The sequence below is a fragment of the Sinocyclocheilus anshuiensis genome, unplaced genomic scaffold (assembly GCF_001515605.1).
Source record: "Sinocyclocheilus anshuiensis isolate Anshui unplaced genomic scaffold, SAMN03320099.WGS_v1.1 scaffold375, whole genome shotgun sequence".
Classification (NCBI taxonomy): Eukaryota; Metazoa; Chordata; class Actinopteri; order Cypriniformes; family Cyprinidae; genus Sinocyclocheilus; species Sinocyclocheilus anshuiensis.
In genome coordinates, this window is record NW_015549594.1 from 658,153 (window position 1) to 679,853 (window position 21,701).

General features: G+C 36.8%; 2 protein-coding genes across 4 annotated transcripts in view; one reads left to right on the forward strand and one right to left on the reverse strand.

Moving 5' to 3' along the window:
* Positions 1–7,372, reverse strand: part of LOC107658304 (HLA class I histocompatibility antigen, A-36 alpha chain-like) — a 61,835-nt gene extending 54,463 nt beyond the window's left edge. The window contains exons 1-2 of the mRNA XM_016446836.1: positions 7,246–7,372; positions 4,630–4,748 (exon numbers count right to left, since the gene is read on the reverse strand). Of these exons, the coding sequence (XP_016302322.1) occupies positions 4,630–4,748; positions 7,246–7,372 (246 nt within the window). The remainder of the gene's footprint in view (positions 1–4,629; positions 4,749–7,245) is intronic.
* Positions 1–21,701, forward strand: part of tnr (tenascin R (restrictin, janusin)) — a 138,345-nt gene that overhangs the window by 8,539 nt on the left and 108,105 nt on the right. The gene's annotated exons all lie outside the window — the stretch shown is intronic.

Consider the following 21,701-nt stretch of genomic DNA (forward strand, 5'->3'; position numbering starts at 1 on the left):
GGGCGGGCGTGAACTATCTCTTTAGGCTGGATTTTTGGAAAAATTAAATTCTCTAAAATAAAAAATAAATGTATTATGCAGAGTTTCTAGTAAAATTGCTCAAGAATTCAACCAACACACAGTGGGTTATTAATTCAGCCCAGTACTTCCAATATTTTCCCCTTTGCACATCACCAGTGTCATCCTACCATTCACAGTTTTTTTTCTGTCAGGTTTTTATCTCATAAACAAGCAAGACACGTCTCCTTCTCCCAACTGCCATGAAGCCGAAATGGGTTGTGCATGTTTTTAAGCGGTGTTAATGTGTGCTGGCCTATGGAACACACATCCTTGGAGAAAACATCTCCAGACTGATTAGTGTTTATAAAATCTAGCCACGGTCTGTGCAGTCTGACTTCATATTTCAAATTACATTAATCCACCAGCCCAGCAAGAGAGTACAATGAGGCTTTTCTGGGCCGGCAGTGTGTGTGTGGTACAGTGGAAGAGCTGTTATGAAGGAAAGGACACTAGAATTGGCAACAGGTCTTTGTTCTAATCAGGCTGTCTTGAATAGGCTCTTTCGTTGTCATTTCAAGGGAGAGCTCACCCAAAAACAAACAATTTTGTCAGTTTTTACTCACCCTATATGCTGTTCCAAAACCGTATTAACGTGGAACATACAAGGTGAATTTATGAATAATATCCACTTTTTTATGTACCCTAGCTCTCCTTAGCACTTTTGTGATAGTTCTTGAAATAATTATCCTGATTCTTCAGAGTCATAAATGAATGAATCAATCTTTTGAGTCAGATCTTTTGAATGTCTGTTCCTCAGTACTACTGTACAATTACATTGTAATATTTTTAGCAATGCATCGAAAATGGGCTAGTATATCTTTAAAGGCTTGTTTCAAGTGTTTCTAATCCAGTCTATACTTATCTGGTTTCAAAAGAATGACTTGCAGGTGAATCAGTCTACCAGATGCAGCCTATGAGCTTCACTCAGTACAGGTGCAATATCAAAGCCATTTTGTGAGAGGCATCACAATCTTCTTCACAAAGTTTAAATCTAACCCTCTGACATATCTTGTTGTGAGGTGAAGTTCTCTCCATTGGACATCGGTTTGCTCTGGTGGCATATTTGTTTTGCGCAAATGATTTATATGCTGAAATCCGAAGGACAGAACAAAACAACATTTCCCTGTGTTACACTCGATATTCACTTGACCTCAATGTGTATTGGCTTTGTGCACTGGAGCGAGACAGAACTGACCAAACAAAATGCACAAAAAATGCTTTGACCTTTTACTGTCCATATCCAGATCTGGGACAAAACAATTCAACTCTATATCTAAGAGCACAAAAGCATGCACAATGTATTTTGAAAAAAGTGCATATTGTATAAATACAGTATTAAAAATAATGAACACTAGGTTTCCTTAAAAAAACAGATTTATTGTTCTCAGTCAAATCCTCAAAGCAGACAGCAAAGGCACAACTTTTTTGTATTCTGTGAACATTCAGCTTTGCCTCTGAGTTGAAATAAGAAGTTATTCGTGCGTTCTATTTGCTTATTCATCTATTCATTATCAACTCGTCCTTTTTTACTGCATCAAATCCAGTTTTCACACACTTTGTGTTATTCATCAGCAGGCTTGGAGAATAACAGAATATTGTTTCTTTAAAAAAAAAAATGTTTTAGTTTCAAAAGAAATCAAGTGTGTTATTATTGGATCTTGAAGTCCCCCCAAAATGTTTTCTTGTTTAAAAGTGTTGGCTCTTTTTCTCTCCATTTTACCAGTGATATTGCTAATACTTAAGACATTTAAGTGACACATAGTAGATGTTTAAACGCCCCAAAAAAGTTTTTATTGTATTTAATTGTTGCCTCTTTATCGCTCCATTTTGCTGATATTTAAAACATTTAAATGTGTCAAAAATAGTAGATGTTTGAACCCACCAAAAATGTTTTTATTAAGTGTTGCCTCTTTTTCTCTCCATTTTACTGTTAAGATTTCTGATATTTTCCTGACATTTAAGTGTATCACATAATAGACAAAGAGAAAAAAAAGTTTTTTCTTGTTTGTAAATGTTTTATATTTTTCAAAATATTTAGGCTTGTTGCCTAGTGTTTTTCTCTCATCATTATTTGCCTATGAAATTAGCATTCTCATGAATTGGATTAGTGTACTACTTCCATTGTGCTGCTTTTCTTGCTATTTTACACGGTGCCCCCCTGGGTGTGGTGCTGCCCCCTTCTAGACACGGTGCCCCCGGACACGTGTCCAAATACCAATTGTTAATCCTGCCTTCAGGACAGGAAGGACAGGATTGTTTTTTTTTTTTGTTTTGTTTTTTTGTAGTAGCCCTATTTTTGCAAGTTAAACCGGTTTAGAAATACATTTTACCCCAAACTTTACAACCTCCAGCCTGTTGCTGGTCACTGAGCCAGTCAAATTGTTAGACCCACAAGATGTTGAAATCACCATACTGAAGATGAGAAGACATCTGTCTATTGAGATAAGGCACAAACCATTTCAGAGCAGAATGGCAGCCGTTCAGTGCACAGGCACACGGTGGTTTAAAAAGCAAGAAGACTTTGAAGTTTCATTATTCAAATTAAAGCTGGCAGAGTTAAATGTGAGAAAAGTGAACTGGAAACTCAAAAACAAAACAAAAAACTATTGAAGGAAAGGAAAGCCCAATAAAGGCTTTTATTTTAATTAGGTATTTTTTATTTAACTGACAGTATTAGCAGTACAAATACAATGCTTGCATGTGCAAAGTTGACACTTTCCTGCCTACAGAGCCAAGAAGCCCTGAAAGGGATTAGATAAATGTTTTCCGGGAATATTTTAAAGAAACACGTGAGTCGTGCAGGGGCAGTCAAGCTTGAAATTGAGTGAAATCACATATTCAGGCAGACATGTTGGATCATATACACACTTATTGTCAGTCTCTAGTGATCGCCCTCATTCTTATATCACCAGAATGAAGGAGCAACTCATGGGCTAGAATCGTGAAGAGCTGACTATCGTGAGGCACTTCAAAGGTCACTGCTTTTCAAATCTGACCATAATTTTCAGTGCACACCTTTATGGTAGAGAGACCTTCGGACTGAAGAATCAATTATGTTGCAAAAGAAACGGTGAAATGGAGGATAAAAATGAGGTCACATTTATATCATTAAAATCCTTTTGAAGAGGAAGAATTAAATCTCAGTGGACTTCCCGGGGGGTGATGTTCTAGAGAGAAAATTAAAATTTTATACTGGCTAACATCATTGCAGTGCTAGAGCCCAGCCTCCAAAAAACTCAGTTTTCAATCAAATTTGCATTGCATGCATCGTATCATATTCTTATCAAATACTGTATTTATGGTAACACATTACAGAAAGGTCCAGTTTGCATTATTTAATGCATTAAGTATCATGAACTTACAACAAACATTTTTTAATATTTTAAATGTATTTTATTGGGAAAATGACACACACACACACACACACACACACACACACATATATATATATATATATATATATATATATACAGTTGTGCTCATATGTTTACATACCCCTTGCAGAATATGCAAATATGTTAATCATTTTAACAAAATAAGAGCTCATGAAAATTGCATGTTATTTTTTTTTAGTACTGACCTGAATAAGCTATTTAACATAACAGATGTTTATTTTTACTCCACAAGAAAAAATGATGACTGCATTTATAAAAATGACCCCGTTCAAAAGTTTACATACCCTTGAATCTTAATACTGTGTGTCGTTTCCTGGATGATCCACGACTGTTTTTCTGTTTTGTGATAGTTGTTCATGAGTCCTGCATTGGTCCTGAGCAGTTCAACTGCCTGCTGTTCTTCAGAAAAATCCCCCAGCTCCTGCACATTCTTTGGTTTTCCAGCATCTTATGCATGTTTGAACCTTTTCCAAAAGTGACTATGATTTTGAGATCCATCTTTTCACACTGAGGACAACTGAGGGACTCATATGCAACTATTACACAAGGTTTAAACGCTCACTGATGCTCCAGAAGGAAAAACCATGCATTAAGATCCGGGGGTGAAAAAAATAAAATAAAATAATATATATATACACATACACACACACACTACCCCAGTAAATTAAATATGGTAACACTTTACAATAATTTTAAATATATTTCAAAATAAAAAAAAATGTACTATAAAAAATATTATTCTTAATAATAATAATTGTACAATATATGCATTAAATTAATATAATTTTTCTTTAATAATAACATTATTATTAGTATTATTGTTGTTGTTATTATTATTATTGTTATTATTAATATTATTATTATGTTGTTGTTGTTGTTTGTTGAGTATACTATCCAACCGGAAACAGCAACACTGGCTCAACAAATCTCGTGAGTTTGGAACAGGTCTATCTGCTTGTCCAACAAAAGACAGACAGCAGAAAAAGTAGAAAAAAAAACATCTGAGTTGATAATTTTTGCCATTTCCTTGCTTTTTTGCCTTTGGTGGCACTAATGGCACATAAATGACACACTTCAGCTATAAAGGCAGAGATAAAAAGAATAGTTTTAAAGAAATACAGATGAATACAGATAACTACATGAATACCATTTACTGTCATCTAAACCAACATACCTGTCCTTTCATGTGGTGCAGCTGCTCTTTTAAAGACTTAAGCACTATATCTGTCTTCACCGTACAGCTCAAAGTATCCAGACTGCTCAAATAAAGAATGATAATGCTCCATGAAGAAGCTGCAGCCTTATTCGCAGAGACTTCATTATAGACATTCCTTATGGACGAGGTTTTAGCATATTTCTAAAGTCTTTTTATGCGTCGTGATCTAGTTTAAACAAGCCTGAGCAGCTACAGTTCTCCAACTTCCATTTACCTAATTTTCTTTTCGGAACACTGCTTCAAAATAATCTAAGCCCGCCATGCTATTAAACAACAATAATAACAACACGTCCTTGTTCATTGTGCCATATCTGTCAGTTGCAGTGCACTGTGGGTGCCAGGAGACAAATTGGTGAGCCCAAATTATCCAGCAATACCCTCATACTTATGTTCTACAGAGACAGAACTCAATATATGGAGTAATGCAGGAAGAATCAATGCACCTTTAGGCTTTTCAACAGTTCTGTTCAGAACAAGCATGACTGTTATCAATTGCAAGGTCAGAATTTTTGCTGTTTTAATCACATTGGACATTTTGGCACCCCAGTGGATTAAGCTTTTCAGAAAAGGAGTATCCACAGACTTAGAGGTGAATATATCAAATCCAAAAATGCATATATCATTCATTCAATGTTGCGTAGGATTGTGTATGTTCACTATAATCCCAGGACAGGGTTTGTGGGACACAGAGAGCTACACATGGAAACAACATCATACATTATTCTTCAAAGAAAGAAATGAAGGGCATTCTCTCTAGACTGTATCTCTTCTGCCACTGTGTTATTCATCTTCAAGCAATGTGTGACGAGTGGGGGCGGGGCCGAGAGCCGTGGGAACGGAGCGAGGCCGGTGGAGTAATTGATAATGAGCGACACCTGCACCACTCACCGATATCGAGTCTCACGGAGGAGCTCCGGAAGGATAAAAAGGAGGAGTGACGACAGTGAAAGTCGAGAGAGGACCAGGCCTGGACTTTATTTTGTGTTTTGGTTCTGTTTGTGCGCGACAGTCGTCCGCGAGGGGCTGTCACGCTATTTTGGGTTTATTTTATTATTAAAGTTTCTTTGAATGTTCGCCGGTTCCCGCCTCCTTCCCGTGACTACGAACTTTGTTACACAATGTTTAATAGCAGTTTGCTATTCAACACTTAATATTCAGGAAGTGGCACATTTATTTTCACAGATATAAAGATTTTAACCATTTTAAACTACATAAAATGACAAGAATGCATGTGAAATCTGTGAAAATGACGTTAACACTTTTGGTCAGGAAATATAATGAATATTAATTATGTATGTGTACTTAACTTTCTATCCATCAAAGATTTCTAGGAAGATTCCACAACACTTTCCACAAAAAAATTAAGCAGTGATAATAATAATAATAATAATAATAATAATAGTGCTGGGCAACAATTAATCGTGATTAATCGCATCCAGAATAAAAGTTTTGTGTACATAATATATGTGTGTGTACTCATTATGTAGCCTATATATAAATACACACACATGCATTTATATTTATGAAAAATGTTGTTTATATATTAAATATATGTATATATGATATAAATTATATGAATATAAATATATACATGTAAATATTTTCAAAATATATACTGTATGTGTGTCTTTATATATACTGTTCATAATAAATATGCACAGTGCACACACATATTATATAAACAAAATCTTTTATTTTTGGATGTGATTAATCACAATTAATCGTTGCCCAGCACTAAATTATAATAATAATGTTTCTTGAGCATCAAATCAGCATATCAGAATGATTTCTAAAACTGGAGGGATGGATGCTAATTCAGCTTTGCCATCACATGAATAAATTACATTTTAAAATATATTAAAATAAAGAATAGTTGTTTTCAAATTTCAATTTCACCATGTATTACTGTATTTTCGATTAAATAAATGCAGTCTTGGTGAGCATAAGAGACTTCCTAAAACGAGGGACAGTCAATTTGTATCTTAAATTAAAATACATTTTCATTGTAATAAAAAATTATATAAATTATTTTCACACAATAAATATTGCTATAATATACAATATTGCTCTTTGTTAATATTATCATTCCTTGAAACATGTATAAATTCATATTTTTTCATACTTTAAGACTGAAAGGCTGGGTCTGGAACAAGGGTAAAATAATAAAACCGCACAAATTTGAAAAGCACTAAAAATAAAAGGTAACCTTCATGTAACTAAATAAAAAAGGAAAAGTTGGAATCTGTGACTTTGTGTGAAGCTGTAGAAAAGCTGCCCTTGCCTCATTGCATTTGCAAAGTAGTTACATTCTATATGAGTGGTTTTAAATGTAAGCTTTATATGGTTTCTTTGAACTCATATAAAAAGTAACAAGAGAACGGTGCTGGGCATTAAAATGAAATAAAACTGGTTTGCATAAATTTCGTTTTCAATTAGGCAGGGAAGTGAGGGAGAATATTGGGGTGAGGTGAGGAGCAGTATTTTTAGACAAAGCCAGCCAGTAGTGTCAGGACCTGCATAAGTAGTTCCCATTTCTTCTGTCTCAGAACTTCACGACCCCCACAGCCCCTGTACCATCGATGTGGTTGCCAAGGAAATTGGTGTCAGGCTTAGATGAAGGGTGTTGGAAATAGACAGGGGCTCTCAGGTTTGCTGCACCCTCCGTTCTGTGTTTCCCATTAGGTGTGGCCCGCCTCGGCATTGCGCTAAAGATAAGGACATGCAATATGAGTTTGTGTGCTGTTTTGCACAAAAAACAGGGTCTTCTTTGTCCCAGAGGAGCCAATTTATGAATTCAACACTGACAGAAGCGGACTGTGAATCAGTCCACTGAGTCACCAGATCATGTAATCACTCAATAAACTGCCAAAAGTCCAGCTGGAGATATCCCAGGGCTCCCAGGCAACTGCCGTAAATTAGTGCCCAATCCCACTCCCTGCTGACTGAGGAACAGTGTTTAGGCTCTGTGTACCCACTGGCAAAATCAGCCCACATGTGCACATGAGCCCAGGTCTGTGGCATTTCATCAAAGCTGATGTTAGGAACAGGGCAAATGTTGCTTCACCTGGGCAACAAAAGGTTTCCGCTTTCATTTAAATGGCTTCAGCTGTGGGTTTTAGCCAACATGTATGTGGAAAAGGAACTGTGTGTTCAGGCCTGCTCATTGACTATTTGGCTTGACAATGAGAGTGATAGAGGCCATCAATACATTAGCATGGGTGTAGACGGCCATGTTGTGATGCTCTGCCATCTTCTTCCTTTAATCTTTCTGTGCTGGTTTATTGTCGCTGGATAGACGATTTGACTCTGTGAAAACAAGTTATAGTTTAATATTTAATTGTAAATTATAGAAGTCAATCTGTCTGCTTGACTCATTGTCTTAATTGTCTTCAACCTAAACATTTGTTTACTGGATTCTTTCAGCTCTGTCATTTGATGAAATGAAATGATACATCTAGTCACTTTTGTTTTCTTTTTTCTTCACCATTTCCCTTTCCTCTGTATTTGCCTTTTGTTTTCTTTTTAATTTCTTTCCCTCTCTTACATTTTTCCATTTTCCTTGTTTCTCATTTTCTTTTTGTCTTTTCAATCCTTCTCACTCATTTTCGTGTTTTCCTTTCCTTTCCTTTCCTTTCCTTTCCTTTCCTTTCCTTTCCTTTCCTTGTATTTACTTTTCTTCTTTGTTGAAATCTTAAACTAATCTAAGCTGGTTTGCTAGACTTATCTGGTCTCCCAGCCTTGGTTTAAGAAACTGGTTTAAGCAGAGTCTTTTTTCTGCTGGATTTTTCCTTTTCTTTTCCTTTTTTTAAGTTTCCCCTTATTCCTTACTTTTCTATACTGCACTGTTCTTTCTCATTCTCTTCTGTTCTTCCTTAATTTTCTTTTCTGTTCTTCTCTTCTTCTTCTTCTTTTTCCTTTCTATTCTTTTCACGATGATCATAGGGTTGCAGTAATTCTGTACCAACAGGACTGTACCAGCAGAACAACAGGCAACATTGTTTATGCTCCGCTTTTCATGCTGGGTTCTCTAATCATCCTCTTATTTCTCTGGATCTCAACGTTACTAATTATTCAAAACTCTTTTTGGTATCGACAGGCATAGGACAATTGCTTCTCCAGTCACACGTTTTAAGCAAACACTCTTGTCACGCTTCAAATACAGAGCAGTCAGTAGCCATTTAAGGGGTAATAAAACACTAGATCCCAGAGGAAAATGCTTGGCGGTATTGGCAGAGGAAGCCGAATCTCAATACCTCTCTCTCTCTCTACCACATCCCCTTTCTTGCTGGCGTCCTGCACCTGCCAAGCAGCTGAAACTTTTGCACTGTCATGAAGATGTCAACAGTGTTACAGGCCAAGCGGCACAGCCACCTCAGTGACAACCATCAAATCCCTCTGAACTCCTTCCAAATCCATCTATCTTCCTAAGCTCCCCCACATGGCCAGTAGATAGTCGGCTTGGGATGTGGGTCTTGGCCAGAGAGTTCTCCTCTCATCTCTGTAAGCTTGGAAAGCTCTGAAGGGCACGTTAGGGCCAGCAGCACTGCTTCTGTACCTGCGTTTGAACCTGCCATCCTGCTGGAATGCAAACGTCTCCTCTGAGACACTCTTGCCCATTTTGTCTGGCTTTACTGTCTGTCTCACTTCTGCTCTTCTGACTCACAGGTGCTGGGTGTCACTTTCATCTCAGCCTCCTACCTTTTATTAACTCATAACTGGGTTGCTGTGTGCCTCACTGCTGTTCATACACACTGATAAAATACCATATACGCTGTGACATCACGCTGACCTCTTGTCATAGATTTGCCCTGTGTGAAGTTGAAGCGAAGATGCATTGTGACGGCTGCACAACCAAAATAACGTGCTATCAAGCTTATTTCAGAGCTCATATTAACATGGTATAGTAAGTGCTGCATACTAGGAGCACAGCATAAGCGTAGGTGTGAATAGTGTTGGCACCAAGCCTATTTTTTGTTAAATGAAGCTTGGAGAACTCTGAAGAAAATATAGTAAAAATGCAGTATAAACCTCCATTTCAATATATATATATATTTGCAATATAGGCTTTCGGGAAGCAAAATAAAAGACTAGATTGAACTACATTTCATTTTTACATTTTTGGTAGAAGCTTTTATCTAAAGCATGTGATTTCTGGGAATCAAACCCAAATCATCCAAGTGGATGTTGCACACTGGTGGTGGTTGAGGAGAGACCCCCCCACATGATTGTAAAGCGCTTTGGGTGTACAACAATACACAGTAAAGCGCTATATAAATGCATCATTCATTCATTCATTCAAATCAAACCTTGGTGTTGCTAGCAGCGTGCTCTACCAACTGAGCAACAAAAACACCATATACTGTGACATTCACACAAATAATTTATATTCAGTGAATCTGACTCAAGCTGAATCATTTAGGTCATTTCAATTTCAGAGAACTTTATTGGCATGATTGTTTTATGTTGAATATTGCCAAAGCATCAATATATACACCATGGAAATTGGCAAATTAAACATTGTCTAAAATTAATTTAAAAAAATACATTTCACACAATAAAAAATAAGATAAAAAAAATAATAGATAAAAAGACACACTGAAACACAATATTTTTTTTTGCAGGTTAAATCATTAAGCAGATTTTTTTTATATAGAATATTGCCTATAGTCTCAATACATGCAATGGACTTAAGATAAATAAAAAATTAAACTAAATTAAAATAAATTATGATAATAATAATAACAATAATAATACCAAGTTCTGTCATTAAACTCTAGATGGCGCAGGCTGATGTGTCGTTAATGCAAACTGATGATATTCACATTGTTAAACTGCTTGGCACAAACTGATTGGCTCATGTTGCATACACAGCCAATGAGCTTGCTGCTTTACATTTAAATAGTTCACTAGAGCATTTCACAGTGCGCTTTCAGAGTTCCTATGAAACCCTCCACCTTCCCCAGCTCCACCTGTATAGATCTACTATGGCAGTTCCTGTACTTGCTTTGCAGCAGCAATATTCTACAACTACAGCAATAACCAACAGCAGCAGCAATTCAGCAGCAGCGTAGCAGATCTATTCCACCAAGACCAAATACATTAACACTGTCATATCCATTACCATGCTAAAATTCTTGAGAGTTGACATGAAAGAAATAGATTTAGGCAGTTTATAGCTACATTTCGGTGTTTGGGTTCCATTCTATGTAGATTAACTGGTACCTTAAATTGCAAATTTGTTAATTTTCACTGGCTTCTGACAACCATTTTATAATTTATGTCCGTTATTTGATCAGTAACACATCAGAAATTCTCTCTGTGTTAAATCACATCATTAGCCTGTATGCTGTTGCACGGCTTGCACACTGCTTCTATGCGCGGCGTGAAACAGGCCTCAAACCGGCCTCGGATCCAACCCTCTGCGGCTTGGCTCTGTGGGGGTTGGTGGAGCGTTTGTGTTCAAGGAACTGTGGTGAATGATTAATTGTATAGAGAGCTGTGAAAATCACTTTGTTAATTGTGTGGGAGGCTGAAGGAATAGCACGCAGAGATTTTCTCCTTCAAAAACAGCTTCTACCCGACTGCTTTGCTTTACAGTTTTGCAGCTGTCCATATAAATCTACGTTCTGAAAGCGTACTCAGTGTACTCATGAAAAACAATTAGGAATAAGCTACTTGTAATTTCAGCATATTTGCTGGAAAAAGAATAACATAACATGTGCATCATAAAGCATATTTATCAAGACAAAGAGCATATGAAGAGCACCAACAATTTGTATAGGTACACAGTTCATCAAAAGCAATTGTTGCAAGCAATGCAAATAAATTCCTGCACTCTCTTATGTATGCATAGAAATTCTCTCGAGGTAGAGAGTTATGGCTAGGAAAAGATGCCTTAGTGTACCTCTTCAGTTCACAGTACTTCAGTCTTTGACATGAAACAAATAGGTGTCCTTATACAGCCATTTATAGTCTGTCCTGAATAGAGCTCCTCAGAAAAAAATATAACATTGTATCTGTGTGTAAATGCAGTTTGGATGGAGGTGGGAGCTCATTTACTGTGCTGTCTGATGAATGATATTGCTTACTGGCTGTTCAGCTTGAATATCACCTTTTGTGCGAGAGTGCACAGATGTAAAAACAGGTACTTGAATACACAAGCTTTAAAGCAGATGAACCAGCAAAACGGAGAAGAATTTTTTTTTTAAATGCTTTCAAATGCAACAAAAAATAAACATTTATGACAATAATTGAAAATCTACACCGTGAGGAAAATTTTGAGTGTATTCATATAATGATTTGTCAAATACGATCTAATTAGGTTGCAACAATGAACGCTTGTGTTTTCTGCAAGCATCACCAAATACACCACAAGCTCTGCTGTCCGATTGGCAAATGGATGACTCTTGCAATCTGGTTCTTTATAATGAGTCAAAAAGATTTGTGAAGCACCATTGAAATCGCTCACGAGAATCAGACTCATACAGTCAGTGAATCATTCGGAGCCGTTAATGAGTTCACAATTGACTCCCTCACTGAACCCTGAGTCACTTTTCAATTGGGTCTATTTTGAAATGTTCACCAACCACAGTACGAGCCGTGCTGTCAAACTGGCAAATGGATGACTCTTATAACAAGTCAGTGAAAAAGACTAGTGAAACACCACTGAAGTTGCTCATGAGAAACTGGTTTGAATAAGACTCACTCAGGCAGTGAATCATTCAGTGCTGTTAATGAGTTCATAACTGACTCCCTCACTGAACCCTGAGTCATTTTTCAGTTAGGACAACCTTTAAATGAGCACCAAACACACCACGTTGTGTTGTCTGATTCACAAATGAATGATTCTTCTGAACCAGTTCTTTATAATGAGTCAGTCAAAAAGTCAGTCAGTGAATTATTCCAAGCCATGATTGAGTTCACAACTGAGTAATTTTTACGTTATTGTAATGTGTACATACGTTTCGTAAGAGTAATCGTTCATATGACTACAGAAACTGAAGATGCATATTGGTAATAATTTATAAAAACCATTCAAATATTTGACAAATAATTATAGATAAATACTTAAAGCATCACATTCTATACTAAAATGTCACTTCGTTAATAACTGTTAGAAGCTAAATTAGAAAACTATGCACTTAATGAACTGAAGCTTTTCTAAAATCTGATCTTTATTGAGTGATTATGTAATTTAGCAACTTAGAAAGTCTTTTGACTCCAAAATGTTTCATTTTAGGAGGCATATAGCTTGTATTATAGGCATATATTTAGTCTGGAGCCCTGAGAAATGCTGACATTTCACTTACACTCCTATACACATACAACAGTTCAAAAAGCTTGTATTCATTAGCGAAGTAATGAGCACTGAGTTATGATGGAGTTTTAGAATTCAATCCATAAACCCCATAAAACCAATCTTTGCCAAAGAAAAATACCTCCTTGTCAAAACCGGGAGGAACTATCACAGCCATATTTCACATTTTATTAACATAATTTTGAAGTCGCCCAGGGCTAGATTTGTATTTATACTGCGTGAGCGCCCTGGCTGAATCTCAGCTGAATTAAATTCAGTGCCTCAAAGTAACTGTGACATTTTGGCTGCATAAAAATTATCCTCACCCTCGTGAACACTGATTAATTACAAGGCCTCCATAAACTAAAAGGCAACAGTTGCTGGTGTGTTTGCTATTTTATTGGCTTTCCTTCAGTTTTTCATTTTTCACAGTCTGTGTTTGTGGTCTCTGAGAACTGCCCAATTAATGTAATGCGCTCAAGTCTTTAATGTCCACTCTATTATAAAGCAGTTAAAGATTCCTTTCCATTCATATTTTCCCTGCGTAACTTCACCTGATCTTTCTGGAGGCTTTTCTTCCATGCATATTTAACTTCATGGGTCTGTATAGTACAGTGAGGGAGAGTCGGCTTCTTTCTGTAGTGTACCGAATGCCAGTCAGTTTGTTCAAAATCAAACGGATGGAACAGAAACTTCTGCTGTGATTAAACAGAGCCTATAATCATGTCATTCAGACTGAGGTTAAACTAAAGAAATTCACACTCAGATGCACAAGTTTAAGAGCAAAGTGGGGTTTAACAAGTCCAAATCTCTCAAAGCTGCTCTCGTAATTCAACAGTGTAATATGCTGTCACATTCTGATCATGTCGTGTTACTTCTGCTTCAAAGTTGTTTTGGTGATTTCTATTCTACATTCTCTCAAGAGAAGATAAGACTTTGTAGAATGTCATAACTTCAATTAAATAAATAGTAAAGCCGTCAAATGAACCTGGGCACAATTAATCATACTTTAACTTAAAGCAACATCTTAAAACATGCAATGCCATAGAACACTACAACATATGCTTATACATATTACTTATTATTCTCTGAAATATTGCAAAAGCTTTGTTTTCTTTGAAAGGGGTGGTTCACTGTTTTTTTTCTAGGCTTGATTGTGTTTATGGGGTGCAGTCTAACATGTGTTAATGCTTCGTTTAAAAAAAAAAAAAGCATTATTTTTCACATAATTTACCTTTATTCCACATCGCTTTGTCCCTTCTCTGAGAAACACCCTGATCATTTCCTTCTTTTATGAAGCCCCTCCCTCAGAAATAGGCGATGGGCTCTGATTGGTTAGCTAGCCCAGTGTGTTGTGATTGGCTAAACCGCTTATAGTGCACGTCTAAGCATCCCGCCCCTCACCTCAGCAGCGTGTGCTCCGGTTGTATTGTAAACAATGGCGTCGTTAATATCGCTTATCAGTTTGAGCCCGATTGAGAAGCAGAGGATATTATTGAAACACTAACTAACGTTAAAAAAGTTAAATCGCAATGAACCACCCCTTTGAACTATGTGTGTGTGTGTGATTAATTTGATGTTTTAATTGGCATATCGTACTTAATCTGTTTAACATTTTTAATGGAATAACAGCCGTAATAATCAGTGCATAAAAATATATGCAAATGAAGAAACGGCAGTATTGTTCAATCACCTTATGGAAGGATTAAAGATAGCCTAGGAGGTGGTTCTGGAAATATAACCCCTGAGAGGTAAATAAGTGTGTGTGTGTGTGTGTGTGTGTGTGTGTGTGTGTGTGTGTGTGTGTGTGCGTGCGTGCATGCGTGTGTGTGTGTGTGAAGAATCTAGAGGTTATCAGGTGATGTAGGAGTTTCACAGCAGTTATACTGCAGGTCAAAATGATAAAAACCCATAGATCTGGGTACTCATGTCTATTATTCTGAGCCTTTGCCATGTCTTTGCAATTGTAAGGACAAGGCATTTGCTAAACCCTATTTAGACAGGCTTCTGTCATCTCATCTGCCCTAAAATCTGCTATTAAGCTGTCACCTCCCTTAAAAATGTATGATTATGTGATCACTCTGCACAGTTGCTGAAAAGCACTGTAGTACGCCATCTGAATACTCCTTTTAATAGGTAATAATAAACTTTAACTCTATAAACTCCGTTTATCACATTAAGTGTTCATCATTCTGGTATATAGGAACACAATAGCACAATCTGCAATATCAGTGGCAACACTCATAAGCATATAACTCAAAACTCAGCACTCATAAATAAATAATTTCATTAACCTGTTATTTGAGTGTGCTTTTCAGTGTAAACAGAGATTTGAAACATTTTATGCACATTATGCCTACATTCATATATTTAAATTTGGAGAACTTTGTGTGTATAATGTGGAATATAATAATGTGGAATTTATATATGAATATCAAAACAATAATTTCATTGCTCTCATCTCCATTTCAAGTTAAAGCTCATCTCTTTTGTCTGTTTTTCTCTGCCATCCACAGGCACTCTGTAAACTCTCATGGTTTGGTGCTTTTTCGCTGTACAGAGAGTTCGAACTGCCAAATAGTGTCAGTGGTATGATAATGTTGAAAACTGAACTGATGTCAACGAGTGTTCTAAAATGAGTGTTTTTATTGTGCAGTTGGGAAATAACCAAGTGGGAGGCAGATGTTATGGTATGCACAGTAGAACGGTTCTGACTGTAAGCAAACTAGTGTGGATGGGATGGAGGCCTTAATGTGGGTCATGACCAGCGGTTTAAAACACTTCATTATAACAAGTGTGAGTTCACGGCAACAGTCGTCATTAAGGGATGTTAACGTTGACTTCTCTGGCAGAAAGATGATTGTGGTTTTGAAATGTAAGCACAGCAGCCAGTGTTTGTGAGGTGTTGAAGATATCTGAGAGGACATCAAACAGCTTACTAAGGTATTCTCTCAGCACCCTGCCAGGGATTCCATCTGGGCCAATACATTTTCTTAGGGTGACTTTTTGCAATGTCTGCTAATCTCAGCCACAGACAGCACCTGATCATCATTTGGAGAAGTTGTATTCTTGGCTGCAGTGTTGTTGGCAGAGAAGTGGCTTTACATCAGGTTAGGAAGGTACAAAATTCAGAATTGAAGATGTGGCTCCTTTTCAGTTTGCGAATTGGAATTTGAAATGGCCAAACCCCAGGGGAAGCTGAATTGGAATGACAGGAAGACGAGTTTACTGAATACAGTTCTAATAAATGCATTCCATCCATCCGTCATTTAAAATTTTGAAAATTCCGAATGGTGGGCAACCCTGGAGGGTTCACAGCTGTCAGGGATCATAGGAATGATTGAAAAGTAGAGGACACATTCCATTGCTTGTCAGCCTGGCTTATGAATATTAATTAGGTGACATAGCAGTAATTGACAGCCATATTAAAATAATCACATACCGACTGCACTTTCGTTCAGTTGACAGATGACGCATGCTCAATTTTATAGCACTCATTTTACATGAGCCAACTATTTTTTCACATTTTAGATGTCTCACTAATCTGACGCACCCAATTCAGGTCATGGAACACACTGCTAATGAGCTGATGTGTTAAATCTGGTGTGTTAGATAAGAGAGACATCCAAAATCTGCTTTCCTGGAGGGTCTAACACTGCTTTACCCTCTGCCATATGTACTGGTAGTCAGTGCTTGCTAGGTGGGCTTGGATTTTCTGTGTGTATGCAGCTACTGGGCTGTCAATAGTTTGCTGAGATGTGTTGTGTGAAACTGAGCTGGTCATCAAATATAACCGTGAGATTCCTTGCTGACTTAGCTAGCACAGTTCATCAATCTGGTGAGGTATTCACATACAGTGTCACTATATTATTTTTTGCACAGTGTTTTAACTACAGTGCGCATAACCCAGATACTCTCATTTTAAAGTGTGAAAGAGTTCAACGAAAGCTGTGACGTTCATTTGGACCAAGGTTACAAAGGTGACCAGTGAGCACACTTTTCTCTCAAGCTTGGAAATAAAGACTGTGCTCACTGATACTGATTTGTACACAAGGTCAGCAGCATCCGGCGATGACAAAGAGGCCTGGGAAATAAATATACACAGTCCAGCCATCACTATATCACATTATTGTAGCAGGACCCATTGTTCCTTCCCTGAGTGAATGTCCTAGCCCAAATCTGAATTCAAACCAAGGCTCTCACTGCTAGAATTCGTTACCAGGGAAGAGGCTTGTGTAAAATTCACAACTGCAGAACTGGCTCTTTTGGTTGGTTTAAGAGCTGCTGCTGATGAACTCGATGCAGATCTGACACACATCGTATTTTCTCACAACTCTTTACCATTTCTGACCCACTTCAGGTCTTAAAGTCTACTAATGAGCTAACGAGTTGAATCGGGTGTGTTAGATGAGGGAGACAGTGTTGGGGTGCTCCAGGACAGTTTGGAAAACCACTGCATTTTAGAGACATGTTCTTAAATGTGACTCATATCTAACAAATACTTACATGCATGCACAGTTTTAAGGCAGCTTTATTACCCTTTCGGTAACTTCATGACTTAACTGATGAAATAACTACAACATTGCATGCTCGTAGTTTCTTTTGCGCTTCAGTATGAAATGATATAGGCTACAGCGTGCTGCTGCCATTCGTGCAATCGAAGAGCATGTGCTACAAGCTCAGTATAATGGCTCACAGGACAGGAAAATTCGTTTTTACTTACATATGGCCTGACAAGATCTCATCTGACTGCAGTTCACTGTTGTTCTATTGAAGCTCCCTCATCACCTCTACCTTTTCCGTATTTGTTTGACTAGCGCCTGGCACTGAGGCAAAGTTGGAGTGCGCGTCTCCCATTTGATGTTGTCGTAAAGACGTTCGACAACTAAATAAATGTAATTCTTGTCAAGAAAAAAGAGGCCGCAGCAGGAGTTGTGAGTGGGGTGGCCAACCCTAGATCCGCCCCTGAGTTAATTACATTAAATTTTTAATGCCTTAAACTGAAAAAATAATCACATGCATTAGCGTGTTAATTTTGACAGCAATGCTATCTATCTATCTATCTATCTATCTATGAAACTGAAAGAGGAAGCCAACTACAAACACACTAGAAATGCGATCAAATTTTATTTTGGGAAACTTTACCTGTCTAATTTTAGTTGCAATTTTCCAATAACATTAGCTATCTATCGAATTTCAAAGGCTTTTTAATTTTGTTTGAACACTTTCAGTCACACTTTATTTTAAGGTCCAATTCTTGCCATTAACAAACTATTAACTATGACTTTTGCCTCAATGAACTCCTAATTTGCTGCTTATTAATAATTAGTAAGGTAGTTGTTGAGTTTAGGTATTGGGTAGGATTAGGGATGTAGAATATGGTCATGCAGAATATGTGCTTTATAAGTACTAATAAACAGCCAATATGGTAATAATAGGCATGCAAATAAGAAACTAGTTAATAGTGAGAATTGGTCCCTATACTTAAGTGTTACCACACTTTCAAACATGGCTTTCTCAAGCCAATATTCAAAGTTTGTCTTGAAAATTACAGTTACACTACAAAAACATATTTGAATTTTAATTCACTTAAATTCTATTCGCATACAAATTTGAACTGCATCCTCTTTGCTAAGGCATTCTATTCAAATTGTTGCACACAAACCCTGCCAGAGAAAAAGAGAAAGTCTGAAAGAAAATATTCAGTCAGAATGATAAACTTGACTAATGGGGTAAAAGTATAGATCTAACAGAATGAGTTTTGTTGACCAATTTGTTGACTGTGATAACAGCTGACACCTTTTTTTTCTTGTTTTTGTATGAAAAAATCTTTTTAAAAGTTTTAAGATGAATTTTACTTTGTTGAGCAAAAGCTTTCATCTGATAAAGAGTGTAACACGGTCTTTTTGAGGTACTCATGGGATTCATGCTGTCTGAGGAGTGTAGCAGACGCCTCGCCTCCGACTTTCAAAGGAGAACTGATGCATGTCTCACCCAAGATGGAGTACCTTGGGATTATCCTATCAAACATGAATTTGTCGTTTTTGCCATATCCTCTTTGAGCAGAAGATGTTTTTTAATAAAACTCATAGTACAAATTCCCTGTTTGGTCTTCTGAGAGGCAGGAAGTATGAAAGCACACTCCTACTGCTCAGCCATCACTAATCAGCAACACACAAGGGATTCGAGGGACTGTGGGCATAGGCGGAGCGAGCTTAGCCTTCCCCTGGCCACAGGGACTTGGGGCAAAAATGCCACTAAATTGGACAAAAATGCCCCTGCACAAACAAATGAAATCTATTACGTCTGTTGCTAACAAAGTGAATATGAATAGACAGTGTCGATTGTGGCATTAAATTAAGATCTGCTCATGTTGCACCGTATTTCATTTTAGGCGTTTTTTAAAGTGTTGCGCATTTTAACCAATCACACACAATTCTGTTGAGCTTAGGAATGCAATGGCCAATCAGAGGCATTTAGATGAGTCGTCGCTGAAACTCATCAGTTTTGAGTGCGTGCGCATACAATAGTCTAAGTAAGAGATTCATTTCACAGTGTATACAGCTTCTGTGATTATAACGATTGTTTTGTTTTTTTGAGAGTGCTTAAACTGGCGATAGATCAAAGTTAATGATAATGTCACTTTCTATATACCTATAATTTATTCGCTGTTTGAATAGCCAAGGAAATAAAATATGTTTTTATTAAACTGTAATCACGTTAAATACAATTTCAGTCCCATTAAACATATTTTATTAGCCTACATGACACCCATGTCTGGTTCTTGCCTAAAAAGACAGGTTTAGGATGTTTAATACATTTGGCTGCTTTTAGCCTTACCCTGGAGTTGGTTCACCCTCCGCCTATGACTGTGGGTCAGTGTGTCCCCAAACACATTTGTATAAAACCCCCCTCTTCTTATCTAGCCCAGTTTTCAGCTTTGCAATAAATCATAGCTCTTCTGAAGCAAAACAACACAACATCCTTCTGCTTCCAAAAAAAAAAAAAAGATAAATAATGTCAAATTACGGTTTGGGAATTCAGCCATGTCGTTATTACTGATATGACTGTAACTGTGTTTAGAAGCTGCATGCAACTAAACCTTCCTGAGGCGGATGCAACTATACAGAAAGTGTGTTTGGAATGGCAGAGGATAAGGAACAAACAAAAGCGAAAGATAAGCAAAAACACAAGGGAGACAACAGGCAGTAATAGCTGAGAGAGATGGTTTGTCAACTTGTTGTTCATCCTTTGTTGAAGAACCATTGTTTTTGGGGCAGACATGACAGCTCAGCATGGACAGCCATTTCTGGTGTGTCTGTACCAAGAAACTTTTGTATTCTAGCACAATGGAAGATTTAGATTTTGTGTTTTTATACTTAAAAAAATGACTTTAAAATTAAAATATGACGGATATCCAAAGGCCTTTATTATTATTATTATTATTATTATTATTGTTATTATTATTGTTGTTATTGTTGTTGTCATTAACAGTATAACACATTCAGTTTCTTAAAAAAATGTTTTAGTGACACTTTAAGATATGTACTGCTCAAAAGTTTAGGGTATTTTTTATGTTTTTTGGAAGAAATACTATATCTCATGCTTATTAAGGCTGTGTTTATTTAATAAACATTTATAATAACTAACAAATATAGTAAAACAATAATATTGTTATAAAAATTATAATTTATAGTAACTTTTCTATTTTAGCATATTTTAAAATCCATTTGTTTTAACTGCTTCAGTTCAGTGCTTTAATATTGGTTATTATAATAATATTAATTTTAATTTTAATGCTAAATGATACACAGGTCAATATGAATATAAAGAAACACTTTTTGTCTTATGAAAGCGTACTAGAGCTTTATTGAAGACAAAAGACAAAAGGTTGAGAAACACTATTTCTAGCTGGGTTGAATTCTCATTTAATTATTTTGTGAAAACCTTCCTTTAGCCTATCTCCATATACAGCAGAGCTGTTGAGTTTGGCATCAATTATACATTTGGATATTTGAGAGAAACAGAAAAGGCCCATTAGATTCTCATAAAGGGTTTATCTGAATCTTCCTGGCTTATTATACATCAAGCACAATGGGCAGAAGGAGATCTAGAGGACAAAGGCACTAGATAAATGATTAAATGAAATATAAGTGCCATTTCAGACACTGCTTACATGACCTTTAAACAGCTGACATTTCCTGCTTTCCATTTCAGTTAAATAGTCCACATAGAAAAACATATATAGAGAGAGACAGAAAGCATATTTTGTTTACATTACCACTTAAGTGGATCATCAGTATCTCACCAAGAAAAAGGCCATGTAGAGCTATTCAAAATCCCAGGACCCCCAAGCTTTTGGGTCCTTGAACTGTAGTGGGGCGGACAGAGGCAGAAAGTTAGATGAATGGGGTAGGAACACCCCGATCAATACTAAACCTGGACTTCCCACATAGAAGAGAGAGAGAAGAATTGGGACAGAGTGGTAAATATGAGCTTATCAGATGGAAGCATCTGTGTTTGTTTGAATGAGCTTCTCCTGAGAGTCTTACAACATGCTATAAGCCTGTGCCATAATGACACATTACATCTGTGGTAAGACCAGTGTTGGGGAAAGTTACATTTAAAAGTAATGCATTACAATATTGCGTTACTCCCTAAAAAAGTAACTAATTACGTTACTTAGTTACTTTTTATGGAAAGTAATGCGTTATATTACTTTTGCGTTACTTTC